General features: G+C 42.5%; 1 protein-coding gene across 1 annotated transcript in view; it reads left to right on the forward strand.

Moving 5' to 3' along the window:
* Positions 1–15,451, forward strand: part of ASTN2 (astrotactin 2) — a 982,181-nt gene that overhangs the window by 548,895 nt on the left and 417,835 nt on the right. Inside the window, exon 11 of the mRNA XM_011950063.1 lies at positions 122–272. Coding sequence (XP_011805453.1) covers positions 122–272 — 151 coding nt within the window. The remainder of the gene's footprint in view (positions 1–121; positions 273–15,451) is intronic.

Raw genomic sequence — 15,451 nt, forward strand, 5'->3', positions numbered from 1 at the left:
TGATTGTTTTTATTTTCCTGATTATAAATAAGCTATGGTTTCAAATGTATTGAATTCACATTTTTTTTAAATCTAGGGATGCAAATGTCTCTGGGGTTTAACCATCCCCTTTCTCTCCAAGGGAAGAAGCGATGCTGTCCACATACTTTGAAACTATCAATGACCTGCTGTCCTCCTTCGGGCCAGTTCGTGACTGCTCTCGGAACAATGGGGGCTGCACTCGCAACTTCAAGTGTGTATCTGACCGGCAGGTGGACTCCTCAGGATGTGTGGTAAGTGCCCATTGGCCCAGGAACATGGCAGTGGCCCAGGTGCTAAGGCCACCTGCTGGAAGCCCTGCCCTGTGAGGGAATGCTGGTAAGGAGGATCACACTCGCACTACCTTCACCTGCCTCTGCGGCCTTCAGCATGCCAGCCTACCTTGGTTTCCTCACCTGTAAAGTGAGGTCATTATACCTACCTCTTGGAATTGTTGGAAGAATGAAACAAGATATTATAACTTAAGTGCCCACCGCACAATAGGTCTTGGAGAACTTCTGACCTTCAGAAGCTTACAGTCCATTTGAGAGTAAGACAGGGAATGCCTTACCTCTGTGAATACAATAGTAGGGGGGATGTCAATGAGGTGTAACTAGTATGGACAGGAGGTGCTTTGGTGGGGTCCAGAAGAGAAAGTTTCAGCTGGGACCTCAGTTTCATAGAAGGCTTCCTTGGAACGTTGGCTTTTGGCTTTGGCTTCAAAAGATGAGTCAACTTAACATTAGGGAAAGAGGGGAGACAGCCAAGCAAAGACATGAAGGAAGGGAGAGGCAGCCTTGTTTGCTTGGAATTTTAGTATCTAGTGTGGGACAAGGTCACAGAAGAAGTGGGAGGGTTCCTGTTGCTTGCAGAAGGGTGTGCCAAAATTGATGGTTTTATAAGAATGACCTAAGATACAGGGTTTGACCTCTAGAAGCTTTTATTCTAAAGAGGAAATTAGGTCCCGGGAACCTGACTTTTTAACGTGTGTGTGTGTGTGTGTGTGTGTGTGTGTGTTGGGGTATCTGGAAAATACACTTGGGAAACATTGCCACATAGGCTAAACTCAGCCTGGCATTCAATGTTCTTCTTTCTGTGGTCCCTTTTCAGTCTCTCCAGCCACATCTCTTATTGCTTCATTTCAGTCTACACTAGAGCCTAATGGAGCTAATTAGATGGGGTTCTATGAACTTGCCTGCCTGTTTCATGCCTCAGAACCTTTTCTTGTACCTTCTCTCTGCCTAGAAAGAATTGCTTTCAAAGCCTATCAAGCAAACAAGTGAACATCTTTCCTGAGACATCTCCTTTATAAGGCCTTTTCCCTCCCCATAGGTGACCTTTTTTTCCATACAGTATCCTTACTGTATGCTGTACTTAGCTTTATTAAGTCACCTGTGACACGTTATAGCACAGACTGGCTTTTCAGTTTATGTTTCTTAAAAAACTGAGGGAGAACCCAGGGAATCTGTTGATTTGGCTCAACACCCCAAAAGTACCCATCTCAGTAAATAAAGAAAAAATAAAGAAGAAGCAGCGAAGGATAGCAGTAGGGATGGGAATCCTGCTGTGGACTAGCCTGTCTGAATAAGACCCAAGGGAGATAGAACACACAGTTGACCCTTAATGCAGCTACACACCAGCTGAGAAACAGACAGAGGTCAGGAGATCAATATGAAGAAGCTTCTAGAATGAGATAATGCAATGAAACTATATTTGAGACACAAAGATCAACAGATCTTCAGAGGTGAATGGGCAATTAGAAATTTTAGTGATTAGAATTCTCAGGATTACAAGTGATAGAAACTAAACTCAAACTAGTATAGGCAAAAAAACAAACAAAAAAAAAGGAAATGCATTGGCTTAAGTTGAAGTCTGGAGAAAATTGGATTGAAGGGCTCAAGCAATGTCATTGGAATCCCCCTGCTAATCTTAGCTCTGCTTTCCTTAGCACTGTGCCATTCTCGGGCCAGCTGCAGGCTGGATGCAAGTCCTACAGGACAAAAACGCCTCTTTCCTAGTACCTCCAACTACTGTCACCAGATTCCTTCTCATTGGGCCAACTTGGTTGTCATGCCCATCTATCCCTGCACCAATTACTGGTCAGGGGGATTAACTGGGCTCATCCTAGAGCCAGCCATGCCTGGAGCTTGCACCAGGAGGCAGCTACACCTGAAATGCATGGCCCTGAGATGGGGGAAGGCATAGATTCTCAAGAAAAACTGGGGTGCTGGCAATAGGAGTTGTAGATGCTAGATTGATATACATCAACAGCTGTCTGCCTCAGACCATTGAAACCTAACCCTTCATATAGCACATTGGAAAGGTGCTAGTGGAGGAGAGGAGGATTTGCTCAAGGCTTAAACCCAGCCAGTGGACAGACAGCTCAAAAGGATGTCCCGTGTTATGTCCAGAACATGAGGCTGACCTTTTTCAAAGGATTAAGTTGTCTGCCTCTTTCCTTTTTTCCATTAGTTCTCTTTTCTCTAATTAAGATCCTTCTCTTTTTCTTTTAGGATAGACATCCCATAGGAATGAAACCTCAAATACAGAGGGGTGTGTGTGTGTGTGTATGTGTAGGTTGGACTTGTGTCTCTTTGTCTTTTATTCACATAAACTGGAAAAATTAAAAGAGAAAGAAAGAGAAAGAACATTCATTCCCTAGGGGATAAGAGAAAATTCAACGGTCTGATGAAGTTGTCAAAGACCCTCCTCTCTAGATTAAGGATGTAATTTTAAAACCACTACTTTAGGGTTCAATGGATGTAAGGCAAGCTCCTCTCTGTGTTTCAGAATAGAAAGGGCAATCTCACGTTTTTCCTGAGATTTTAAATCCCTTTCATTTCTCTGTAGATTTTCCATCATGTCTGTAAAGAGAAACTTCTTCTCTTGGGTCACCTTCTAAGAAATTCCTTCAGGTATTACATAATAATGCCTTATATTTTTAGAATACTTTAGAGTTCTCAAAGCATGTCTACAAGCTAAGAGCTCATCCTCACAACAAACCTGGGCGGTAGTAGATTCCCTCAGGAGTGTGGAACAGGCTCAGGAAGCAGAGTGACTTTCCAAGGTCTTACCGCCGGGTGGCAGGGTGGAAGACCAAGACCATGTCTCACTATCAGCCCTTCTGCCAGGGCCACTTTGCCTTGCTTTCCCACACTGGAGCTGAGATGAGTTCTTGTTGAAGAATCATGGAAAGGAGACTGGGCTGAGTGATTTGGGCTAAAGCCTGGATTTAGGCATTAGAATGACCATAGCTCTGGAGTCTATGCTGACTTCATTAGCATCAGTTTCTTAATCTTTCAAAAGGGAGCAACGGTACTTATAAATTTTTCTAAAAAAAAAAACTCAAAGGGCTCAAAGAACATAACTGACAATGATCTGGGATTTACAAAGTACCATTTATAAGTGAGATAATGAGACCACAATACTGATATTTGTACGTAGTGGATATATATGCGACCACACAAATTTAGGAGCACAGCATATCTAATGTTCTATAACGTTTCTGTAACTGAATTTCATTTCATTTCTGTTCCATTGTTAGTGGAAAATTAACTTTAGTCAATTTCAGTTTTTTTCTGCCTCCCATCTCTTAACTGAACATTTGAGTTCAAAGGGCCGACGTACCCATAAGGCCTAGGAGCTAAGGGGATGTTTGGTGCTGGGCCATCACTTTTTAATCTGGTACCTGCTGCTTCATTTGACCCTTGTCCATCACTCTCCTTCCTCTCCATTCCCACCTGAATCACAGGTGTGTAGTACAGCTGCTGCCTCATCTGCTTTATTCCACCACAAGGTCATTTAAGGCCAGCTGACTCTGTCCATCAGCTAGCTTTTCCAGCCTCTAGAGGGCATGAGAAATGTCCAACAGTTCCACCTGGAGGATCTGAGAAAAGCTGTCTGGAGCTCTTTTGATCTAGACATGCCAGGAAAGGATCTATAGTCGGCTGTTTTCACAGTGGGGAGGAGCACTCACTATGCTTGCTGTCAACCTGTGCTATATAGCAAGGGATGCCCAGAACCCCTTTACCTTCATAACCCTCAAGCCCACCTGATATTCTGTATCCCCTTATCCCCTTCATCCACTCATGGGCTTAGCCTGGTAAGGATAGAGGATGGGAACCCTTTTAGGATACTCATTAGCATTTTCTAGATTACTTTGTTTGACTTCCAACATTCCTCTCTTCCACCAGCTCAAATGATCTTTACTTCTTTGTGGATACGAGAGAAGGTAATTCTCTAACAGATCACAGATTCTTCTATTGTTTTATTATTGCCATTATAATGATGATTATTGTTTTACCTTCTATAATAGCTCTGCCTTCTAGACTTCAACTTTTGAAACACAAGATTTTAAAAATCTGACATATTTTTGCTCAGCTTTCTGGTTCTGCTGTGGTAGGCTTCCCGTTGGATAATGTGTTTCTCATATAGGTAACTGGTCAATTGGAGGATGGCCATAAGATACGTAGTAGGCAAAATAATGGCCCCTGCAAAGATGTCCACATCCTGATTCCCAGAACCTGTGACTGGTATGTTACCTTTCATGACAGAGGCAGGAATTAAATTTGCATACAGAATTAAGATGACTAGCTGACCTTAAAAGAGTGAGAGTATCTTGGATTGTCAGAGTGTGCTCAGGAAAGCAGAGGAGTGGGGTAGAGAGAGGCAGCATTGCCAGTTACGAAGTTGGAGGAAGAGAGTTACGGGCTAAGGAAGAGAAGTGGTATTTAGAAGCTGGAAAAGCAAAGAGAAAGACTTACCTCTAGAACCTTCAGAAAGGAATGCGACCCTGCCAACACCTAAATTTTAGCCCATTGAGACCCAAGTTGGACTTTTAAATTGTAGAACTGTGAGATAATAAATTTGCGTTACTTTAAACCACCAATTGCGTAGTAATTTGCTACAATAGCAATAACATACTGATAACAGGTAAAAGATCATATGAGGAGGGTGATACAGTAAATAATATATAAATAATTATGCTACTATTTTTATTTTCAGTTATTTCCAAGGAGATCGTATCCCTTGACCAGGGATAGAGGAAGTAACAGTGAATGAAACATCAGGAAAGAGAGGGAGCCTGTGTTCCCCTTCAGTATTTCCAAGAGTGAAAAATTGTTGTGTGTTAGAAATGTTATAAATCTGACAAACATAATGATGTCAGCAAGGCACAGTTTGAAATGTAAGCTCTGGGTCCATTTATTCTGTGTGGCAGTATAAACACTGCAAAATTTTAATCAAGATAGAGAACAAAAACAAAGAAAACTGCAAGCACTTAATCACAGCATCGTATGGAGGACACTTCCACCACCATCTCTAGGTAACTGCTGCCCCCTGACGCATTTCACTAATGCCATTCTTTTATGTTTTTCTGGTTTTCCCAGCATGGGAAGCCTTTTGATTAACCCAATACCAGACAATCTGGTGATCACAATACCCCTTTTGAAGTATCAGTTCATGGCTCACTTTCCTGGTTCCAGCTTTCTATTATTGTGTAACAAACTACCCCAAAACTCAGTAGCTTCACACACTCTTGTTTTGTCTATAGTTTTGTGAATCAGGACTAGGTGGAGGGTGCAGCTGGTTTGTCTCTGATCAAAGACAGATGGGCCATCCGGAGCTGGAGGAGTCATTTGCAGAAGGGTTCCTTTATTACCTGTCTGGGGCTAGGACTGGCATCATTGGTGGTTGACACTGGCTATGCTGAACCTGAGCTGGGGCTGTCAACTGGATAGATGATTTTATCATGGGCTCCCCATTTGGCTTGGGCTTCTCACATCATGAAACCTGGGCTTACCAAGGGACCATCCCAAGATGCAGCGTTCTAACTGCCTAGGCAGAAGCTGCAAGGCTTCTTAGTCCCCAGCCTCAGAAGTCTCAGAACATCATTTCCACCACATTCTATTGGTCAAGCACGTCAATAAGGTCAGCCCAGATTCAAGGGGGAGAGAGCTAGATTTCACCTGTCAATGAGAAGAGTAGCAAAGAATGTGTGGTCATCTTTAGTCTACCCATTTACCCAGTGCATGGACACAGACAAGGGCTACTAGAGCCGGAAGGGACCCTCTCCCATTATACAAACAGAAAAACAACAGCGTAGAAAGATACAGAAATTGCTCAAGTTCATGTAGGGAGGTAGTAATACCACCTAGATTTAATTCCAAGACTCCCTTCCAGTTGCACATTCCAACAGCTAATGGCCCCATAGCATCAGCTTTGTCACTGTATAGTATAATTATTTATTTTGCAACATTCCTGTATCCAGCACTGTGAATGGACCAGGAGCAAAACACCACAAGAGTTACGCCTTGTTTGATAAGCCCCCTCAGAAGACAAGACAGACCAGCAGGATTGCAGCGTAACTTTGAACAAACCCCTCTGTTTCTCTGTGTGAGAATTATCTAAGAGGACTGGTGTGAGTATCGCAGAGAAAAGAATGGTCGTAAGAGAGAACTGGCATTCATTGAGAACCTACTATGTGCTATTTTGCCTATGTTCATGGCAATTAATGCCTATAACTGTCACCTACCTGGAACTATCATGTCCATTTTACAAAAAAGAAAAGCTAGTAATATAAAAGCAACCATCCATACAAAGACTGTGCCAAGCACGATTCTAAGTGCTTTGCTTCTTTCAACCAACCTTATGCTCACAGTAATAATGTGAGCCAGATATTATTATTACCTTCACTTCACACATGAGAAAAATGAAACTATCTGGTAGGAAACTGGGGTATGTGGAGAAAGATAATGGAAAAGGAGGATAGAAAGGAGGGGCAACATTGAATAGTCAGGGCCTTCACAGAAAGGAAGTGGAAGGATTTGCATACTTGCTGGGTCCTAGAGTGATGATGTCTTTCAGGAGGAGCCTGTATGGTCAGTTCTTAGCCCTGGCTTTGAATTCCAGACCGATTTCAAACTGATCACACACTCGTCAACCTTACAAATCACCCAATCACATTTCTGCCACCACTGCCCCATCTTTTTCTTTTTTCATTTTGACCTAAAAATCCATCTGGCCTGCCAGATATTAGGAAAGATCATAGGATCCCTGATTGCACAGAGGTGCTGAAAGATAACAACAAGAGGCTGCCTTTCTAAAAGTCAAGATGAATAAACATATGGATTTCCATTTATTATAGGCCAGGGACCTTATAGCATTTCTCAGAGGGAGGCAAAAACTGGAATCTGGTTCAGTAAGAGAGAGAGATGGCCTTTCTCCATTCCTCATCCTTTCCCCCTTTTAATAACTCAATTGGACTGTAATTAAAGGAACAAAACTCAAGAGGGGTGGGGAAGAAGAATCAGCAGAGTGAGAAATCACCTTGGAGCACAGCCCAGGCACTGCTGACCAGGGAAAGCCCAGCCCTGTCTGCCTGGGCATGTAACCCTCCTACACAGTACAGCTGGGCTGAGCCTCCATGGGGTCTGGCCCCTAGAGACTTGTTTTACCTTTCCAGAAGTGGACTTTCAAGGCTAAATTTATCCCTGCAGATCAGCCACATGGGGTATGATAGATTCAGAAGACAACTGAGACAACAGACGACTGATGGTTGCCCTATTTTTCTTTTTAAAAATCTTTAGAAAGATGCAAAGGCAGCAGGCAGGTGTCTTTATGGAAATAACTTCAGACTCTTGGGCTGGGAAACAGGATTTACAGGATGACACATCTCCCCCATGGTGTCTTCATCAAAGTATCCTCTGGTCAAATAGGTCCACAGATAGAGAATTATCTATATGTATTAAATACCTTGATCAGTGCCTGATATTAGGCCTGATATTAATAAAGCTACTAAAAAATAAATGAATAAATGCTATAAATAATATCAGGTCTAGTATTACTGATATAGAGAGAGAGCATTTCAGTACTAATTATGTGCCTGGCCCTGGAAATCCTCACAGCTACCTTATAAGCCAAGCATTATTAGTATTCCCGTTTTATCCATGCGGAAATAGAGTCAGAAAGTATGAGAAACATGCCCAAATCCAGCCAGCCAGGTAAAGGCAGAGCAAACTCCAAACTCTGTCAAACTCCAAAGCTCATTCTCTTAATTCGTCAGAAGGCACCTTCCCAAGGCTGAGAATAGTTCCCTAGGGATAGGGCGAATGTCCCCAGTGTTACAGAGCATAAAGGGAGGGGCACTTTCTTCTCTTTATCCTCTACCAATATCCAGTATTTATTTCTCCTCCTCTGCATCCAAGAGATCCAGAGGAAGCTAAAGAGGATGAGTATTGGAAAAGGACATAAGAATAGCCAGTAAAGAAGGAAATTGGAACTGTACTGTGTCCACTGATTCAATGCCTGCACACAGGACTCAAAGTGTGGGAAATGAAAAGGAGGGCGTAGCTCCTCAATCAGGAGTATTTGCATCTTTCCAATCAGTGCATTTGCATCTTTCCCTTATGAATTTGGAGCAGGCTGGGTGGGTAGGTGGCGTAATAGCGTTTCCAAGATTATTATGTGTGGTATTCTCATAAAGCCTATGCACCCTTTTATGACATTAAATATTTTATTCTCATGACATTTGAAGCCTTCTCTATTTTTCCCCTTATTTTATTTCGTTGGGACTTGGATTTGCTGGGTCTGATGGTATTTCTGGTAAGCTGGTTTTATTGTGTGGAAGTCATTATTTGTTAAAGTCAGGAAGCAGCCCCCCTTTTTCCAAAGTGATGGGTTTTATCCTTTGATTCCTGAAATAATGGTGTGGGGGAATAATGAGAAGGGAGCCCCAAATTGGAGGCAGGAAATGGAAGCTGCACTCCTGGTTCTCCCACCTATTGTCTGCAAGCCCTGCATAAATCACTGCTCCCACTACCATCTCCCACTAGCATCCCCTACCTTCAGGAAGCCACTATAGTGCTTCAGTACACAGTTTTTACCATCAGAGAAACCCGGGCCAAAATCTCACCTTGTCATTCACTAGCCATGTGACTTTGGGACAAGTTACTTAAAGCCTCTGAGCCTTGGGTTCCTATTGAGTAAAATGGGGATAATAATACTTGTGCCTGCCAAAGCTGCTGTTAGGACTAACTGAGATAATGCATACGCAATAGGCTAGAACATGGCTCTAAAAAGGCACAAAACATGGTTGCTGTTATTATTATCTGATATCTCATGCAGGGTTGAGGATGGTGGTGGTGGCAATGATGAGAGCTAAAATTGTTTGAGTGCTTGCTATGATCCAAGGCTTCTAAAGTGGATCTCATTATTATCCCTTTTCTTACAGATGGGAAAACTGAGCCAGAGTTAGGTAATTTGCTTGGGTAATTTGCTCAGGAACACATAGCTACTCAGTTCTAGAGCAGTGAATTTGGGCCAAATTGGGCCAAAGCAGGTTGATACCAAAACACTTAACCAGGACAAATGCATATATACCACTAATATTGCCCAATATTTCATGAAGGGGAACATACCAGCATTTGCTTTGTCTTCTGGTTGAACACGTTGATTGCTTCCAGATTTAATCTGTTATAAACCGTGCTGCTCTGAGCACCTTTGGGCAGAAGCCACCTTCTGTGTTTTGAGCTGTTTCTTTAGAAGAGATTCCCAGAAGTCTATAAGGACAGCTTTCAAATTGTATTAGTGTTTCATGATTTGGATGAAGGTGTGGATTTTTTCAAAAGGAGCAATAGAGCATCTGGTGTTCCACACTGTTGTAGGTGCTGCTTTTCTTTCAGAATACAGCCCAAGGGCAGGCTAGGGTGTCTGGCCTAAAGGGTCTCCGAGTGATAAAATAAATGGAATACATTTGGGAGTGGAGTCCAGTGAAGTGTACACTGTGTCTGTGAGAGAGGGTCCAGATGCAAGAGGCAGTGCAGAGGAGAGTAAACGAGGCCGTGGGTCTGCTGTCTCCTTGAGGGTTTGAGGAGGTCGGAAGCCATGACTGCAGGATTCTTAGTAGCTGTGCCAAGCACCAGTGTCTCCAGAGGCATCAAAATGCTGATCATCAGACACCTCCTTAGCTCTGAAACGAAAAGCTGGAATAATTGTGTTCATCTTAATTATAATAATAGAATTTTTGCATTCATAAGGTATTTTCTCTATTTGATCATCAATCTTCCTTTAATTTTTTTTTTTTTTTTTTGGTTTTCTAAAAGTAGCTCACTCTCATTATAAAATAAAAATGTGTACAGTGTTAAAATGTATACAGAAAAAAACTCAAGGCCCCTTTTCTTAACTACTCACCCACTTTAGATAAATGTGCCACGGTTTGGTGTATATATAGATAGCCATATATCCTTCCATACACTTCTTCCCTATGCATATGCAAATATAAATAAGAGTTTATATATGTAATTTAAAAAATGGAAGCATAGAAAGCATACAGTTGTGTTTCTTTGGGACAATTTTCTAAGGCAAAACTACACATTCTGCTTTTCCTAGACCTTTTCCTTTTTTTTTTTTTAATTTTTTTTTTTATTTTTAAGACATCTGACTTCCTAGCTTGATCTTAACCGTGTGTGTGTGTGTGTGTGTGTGTGTGTATTTTCCCCTTGGGTCATAAATAAAGATGATCAAAATTGAGGCTAAAGAGCACAGGAGCTATGCTTGGATAGAACCCAGATGTCTGAAATTCCAGTGTAGGACTCTCTTCCACCCAGGATAACATGACTCTTATTTTTATCATCATTCTTTTGTCTTTTATCATAGATCTTGAGGATAAGTGGATGAGAAATGACATTATTATTATTGTTATTAAACTTCATAAATAATAAAGGTATCCTTTTGCCTGTATTCTCCAGCTTCTCTCTGATCCCTGCTTTAAGAAGTCTTGACCCACTGGCCCAGGTATTTTGAAATCTCTTTCCCTTGAGGGAGCAAACAGTGAGAAGGTTTCATCAAACACTCAATAGCCTTTCTCCTCATTGAGAAAATTCTACCCGAGCTGAGTGACAGACGTTCCTAGAGAGAGATGGGCTAGTTAATCAGAATTCCAGTCCAGTGAAAAGAATAGACTTGTCCATGATTCAGAGTTAAATTCAAATCCCATTCCTGTAACTGGGAAGCTGTGTGACTTTGGACAAATTGCCAAATGTATCTGAGCCCCTCTAATCTGATCCATAAAATGGGAATGATCCCTGCACCTTACAACATTGTTGGCTGGACCCAGTGAAAGTAGCCAGGCATGAGCAAAACCCAGGGCCATGAACTCCCTTCCTAAGATCAGGTCCTATTGTGTAGGGAGGAGCTTGGCGAGCTAGGAAACATAGTACCCTTTTCTGGCTTTCCTTGGTTTTCAGAAATTTTCTTCATCATCACTGAAAGGGATGGGTGATTTTTCAGGCCCATTATCATGGGGATAATATAATCCAAGGTGAGGAAGGGACCCTGTTTCTCAACATGGCTCTGTTTACTGTGAATCCTCAGCTACACTCTTGTCCTTCCTACAAATTGAGAGTTAAACTTGATTCTCTCTGGGGCATCTCCCTTCCCCGTCACAGTCCCTAAGTCAAAGATGTACTTCGGTCCAGAGTGGGAAGACACTGCAGATAGGCCTGTATAAGAGCCAGGGGAATTTGGCACCCCTCAACTTACTCTGGAGAGCTGTTTTTCATGCACATTGAACCTTAGGGAGAAGATGAGGTTCTCCATTGGAGGAATTTCAGGCAGAAGTGGTGGAACTGACCTTTAAATTTTGGTGGTTGCCTTATTTAGGTAATGAAGCAATTCAACTAAAAACTTTTTTTTAATGAAATTATTATATGCACATACAAGAATATTTAGAACATATAGAGAAAAAAAATATCACCCATAGTGATGCCACCTCCAATAACTACTAACATTTTGACATGTCCTTTTAGTAGTTTTACTATAAGATTAGATAGATAGATGGATAGATAGATAGACAGATAGATAGAAATATATTTAGCAATTTTACTGTGCAATAAAATATATAGAAAAATGTGTAAAACATTATTTACAGTTTCAATACTAATTAAGCAATTCTCACCTAAACCATCACCCATGTAAAGAAATAGAATATTGCCTGCATTCCAGAAACCCTCCCCTAACACACCCACTATGCCTCCATTTCCGATTTTAACCCTGTCCTCCCTTCTGGAAGTGGCCAAGACCCTGTCTTTCATGCTAATCATGTTTTTTACAGTTTTCCCACATGGGTATGCATAGAGTTGCTCTTTTATTTTATTCTTGACTCTTGGTAATGGATTCTCCAGCATCTAGCACATCTTACCAAGCTAGATCAAAGTTGCCTTTGGTTGAAGCAAAAATTGGTTATTAGACAACCCACAGTTTCATTTGAATTTTAGCTGCATTCAGAGCTCGACAGCTGAGTACTGCTGTGTCACACCCTCTTTTGGGCCCTAACATTAGAAAGATACCGTGTCCTAACTAGCAAGAAGCCCAGACAGAGTCTATTTACAGAGCTAGAAAATGACGCTTTAGATCCTACTCCCTAGAGTCACACATGGATCCTTCCTTTCTGCACAATGATAAGATGGACTTTCTCCTTCCATAATGATTCCCTCTGGTGTAGACTCTGGTTTGGGCTGCTGCTTCTCTCTTTTGAATCTTTGGCACTCCCATGAGCGTATTTATTTTTCTCCAGCTGGTACCAATCCTTGCAGGTTTTTTCCTAAGGCTCATTTTAAAATGTTACATCTTGAGTTCATCCTGGGTAAGAGGAGAACCTTTTAGGCAGGGGATGGGGTAGAAAAAAAGAACAAATGTCTCAAATGACTTTTAAGTGTAACTTTGGATCTCTGAATCTTCATAACACCCCAGCAAAATGGTATCACAGTCTCCGTTCTGTGAGTGTGGAAGCCAACTCAGAAAGGGATGTGACATGTTCATTGTCACTCAGATAGGAATTGGCAGCACGGATATCAGGACTCCAAACTGAGAACTCCAGTAACTACCAGATGAGATTGGTGGGATTTGAGAGCACTGGTTCTGGAGTCAGGCTTCCCAGCGTACAGATTCCTGCTGTTCTAGCTGATGACACTGGGCAATGTATTATCTGTGTTTTCATATGGACAACAGCATCCCAACATGGAGCTGTGGGGAAAGTTAAGGCAGATGATGTGCACTTCATCCATCAGCCAATATTTAGTACTCAGTAAATAACATCTAGAGAACAGTCAGACAGGCTACTGGGGAGGCCTTGGGAATAAAACCTTGAAGGGCCTGCCCTGGACTGGGTGGTTAGTACCTTGCTGGCCTTGCTGTGGGTGTTGGAATTGATCCTGGATTCCCAGCACTTGTGAGATTCCTTCCACCCACCTCCGTTCCCAGAACACTGGACTTGGGAACCTCATCCTTTTCAGTCCCTTGAGGGTCCAACATATATGGCATCTGTCTCCATTCAGAGAAGGATTTTTTTTTTCTCCTTTTAAATTGCACTCTGCAATAAAAAATAAAATATGCATACCATCCAAAATTATACTCAACATAAGCTGAATAAATATATACCCACAGAAGCATATGCTCAATGGTTGCTGCTCTATGCTTTACAAAGCCAACTAACTAGCTTATAAAATCTTTCTCACTCACAGTCCGGGTGATCAATGAGAAGGTGTGATGTGAGGACACAGCCTCAAGCTGCAAATTGAGTTTTTAGTGACAAGAGATGGGGAAGAGACACCAGCCTGTTAAACCTAGCAGCATGGAAAAGTCCATATCTCTAGCCTGCCCTAATGAAGGCCTGGCCCTGACCCCGGAATAAGTAGCTCACCGCTAGGCACAAGTTACTTGGTATCAAGCTGTACAGGTTCAAATCCTGTCTCGATCCCTTCCTCTGTAATAATGAGAAAAGTTGCTTTAAACCTGTTGAAGTCTTAGTCTCCTAGTATTCAAAAAAAGGTGAAATAATAGTACCTGCAAATTAATATATATTGGTGTTTATCCCTGTTTCTGGGCGTATAACTTCTAAAATTCTTGTTATCAAAGTGATAAGCGTCTTTTGTATACTAATGAGTTGACTGATGGCTGTCCACCCCTAGGTAGCTTCGGGGGCTGGTCACAGGAGAGACCAAGGCATGATTAGAGGGTTGGGACTTTCAGCCCCACGCCCAGCGTCTGGACTGGGGAGAAGGGCTGAAGGTTAAGTTGATCACCAATGGCCAATGATTTCATCAATCTGTTCTAAGTATTGAAGTGTGCATAAAAATCCAAAAGGACTAGGTTCAAGAGTTTCCAGAGAGTAGAACACATGGGGGTTGCTGGAAGATGATGTGCTCAGAGAGGGCATGGAAACTCTGTGCCCCTTCCCATATTCTTTGCGCTGTGCAACTTTTCCATCTGGTGTTAATTGGTATAGCCTTTATAATAAACCAGGGAACGTAAGTATTTCCCTGAGTTCTGTGAGCTGCTATAGCAAGTTAATGGAGCCCAAGGAAGGGATTGTGGGAACTCTGATTTATAGCTGGTCATCAGAAGCACAGGTTTAATAACCTGGGGCTTGGAATTGGCAGTGGAAATTGGAGGCAGTCTTGTGGGACTGGGTCCTCAACCTGTGGGATCTGACACCATCTCCAGTCAGATAGTGTCAAAATCGAACTGAATTAGAGGACACGCAGCTGGTGTCCGCTGGAGGATCTCCCAGAGAATTGGTTGCTGCCAGAGAGAAACTGCCACACACTTCTCTGTGACCAGAGGTCACAGAAGTGTTCTGTGTTGATTGAGTCGTGAGAGGGTGTAATAGGAGAAACTGAGTTTGTGTTTCCTTTATTTTCCTTACGTGTTTGTTGTATGAGGAAGTATTACAGAAGGGCTAAGAAAAGACACTCAGGTGCCAGGCTTCCTGGCTCCACCGCTTACCAACCATGTGACCTTCATGTGCGCTTCAGGTTCCCCATCTGTTAAGTGGGCATGGTAATGGTGTTTGCCGCCTAGGGTTGCTGTGAGGAGGGAATGAGTTAATGCACATTCAGTGCTCTTAGGAGGAGACCTGGTTCCATAGTTAAGTGCTCAGGCAAGGTCACAATAAGCTATTTTCCCCAAACACCTCCCTGCACTTGGTCTGTAGCAAAATTCCCTCAGCTCTGTGCTGCTCAGAGAAGTAATAGGACATGAGGCTTCTGAAAACGGAGAGACATCCAAGCATCTATAGTGAGGACCTGGAGCAAGTCATCTTCCCTCTCCAAGCCTGTTTTCCATCTGTGAGTGGTGAAAATAATGGTGCATTCTTTTCTGGGTTGTTGGGAAGATTTCATAAATTAGCGTAGCAGTGTGTCTGGCATATGGGGTGTACACAGCAGATGTTCATTTTCATCCCAGCACCCTGAACCCAGGTGAAGACAGTTAGAGCCTCTGCCTTGGGAACAGAGAGGGCTCCTTCACTGAGTCTTGCTATCAGCCCAGAGAGTTCAGCTTTGTAGCAGTGCAGACTTGAGTGGAGCCTCTGTCCTGCCCCACATCTAATCACTAGATGATCTTGGGAAGTTCTCTTACATCTCTGCACCTCAGGATA

Source organism: Colobus angolensis, unplaced genomic scaffold, assembly GCF_000951035.1.
Source record: "Colobus angolensis palliatus isolate OR3802 unplaced genomic scaffold, Cang.pa_1.0 Scaffold301, whole genome shotgun sequence".
NCBI lineage: Eukaryota > Metazoa > Chordata > Mammalia > Primates > Cercopithecidae > Colobus > Colobus angolensis.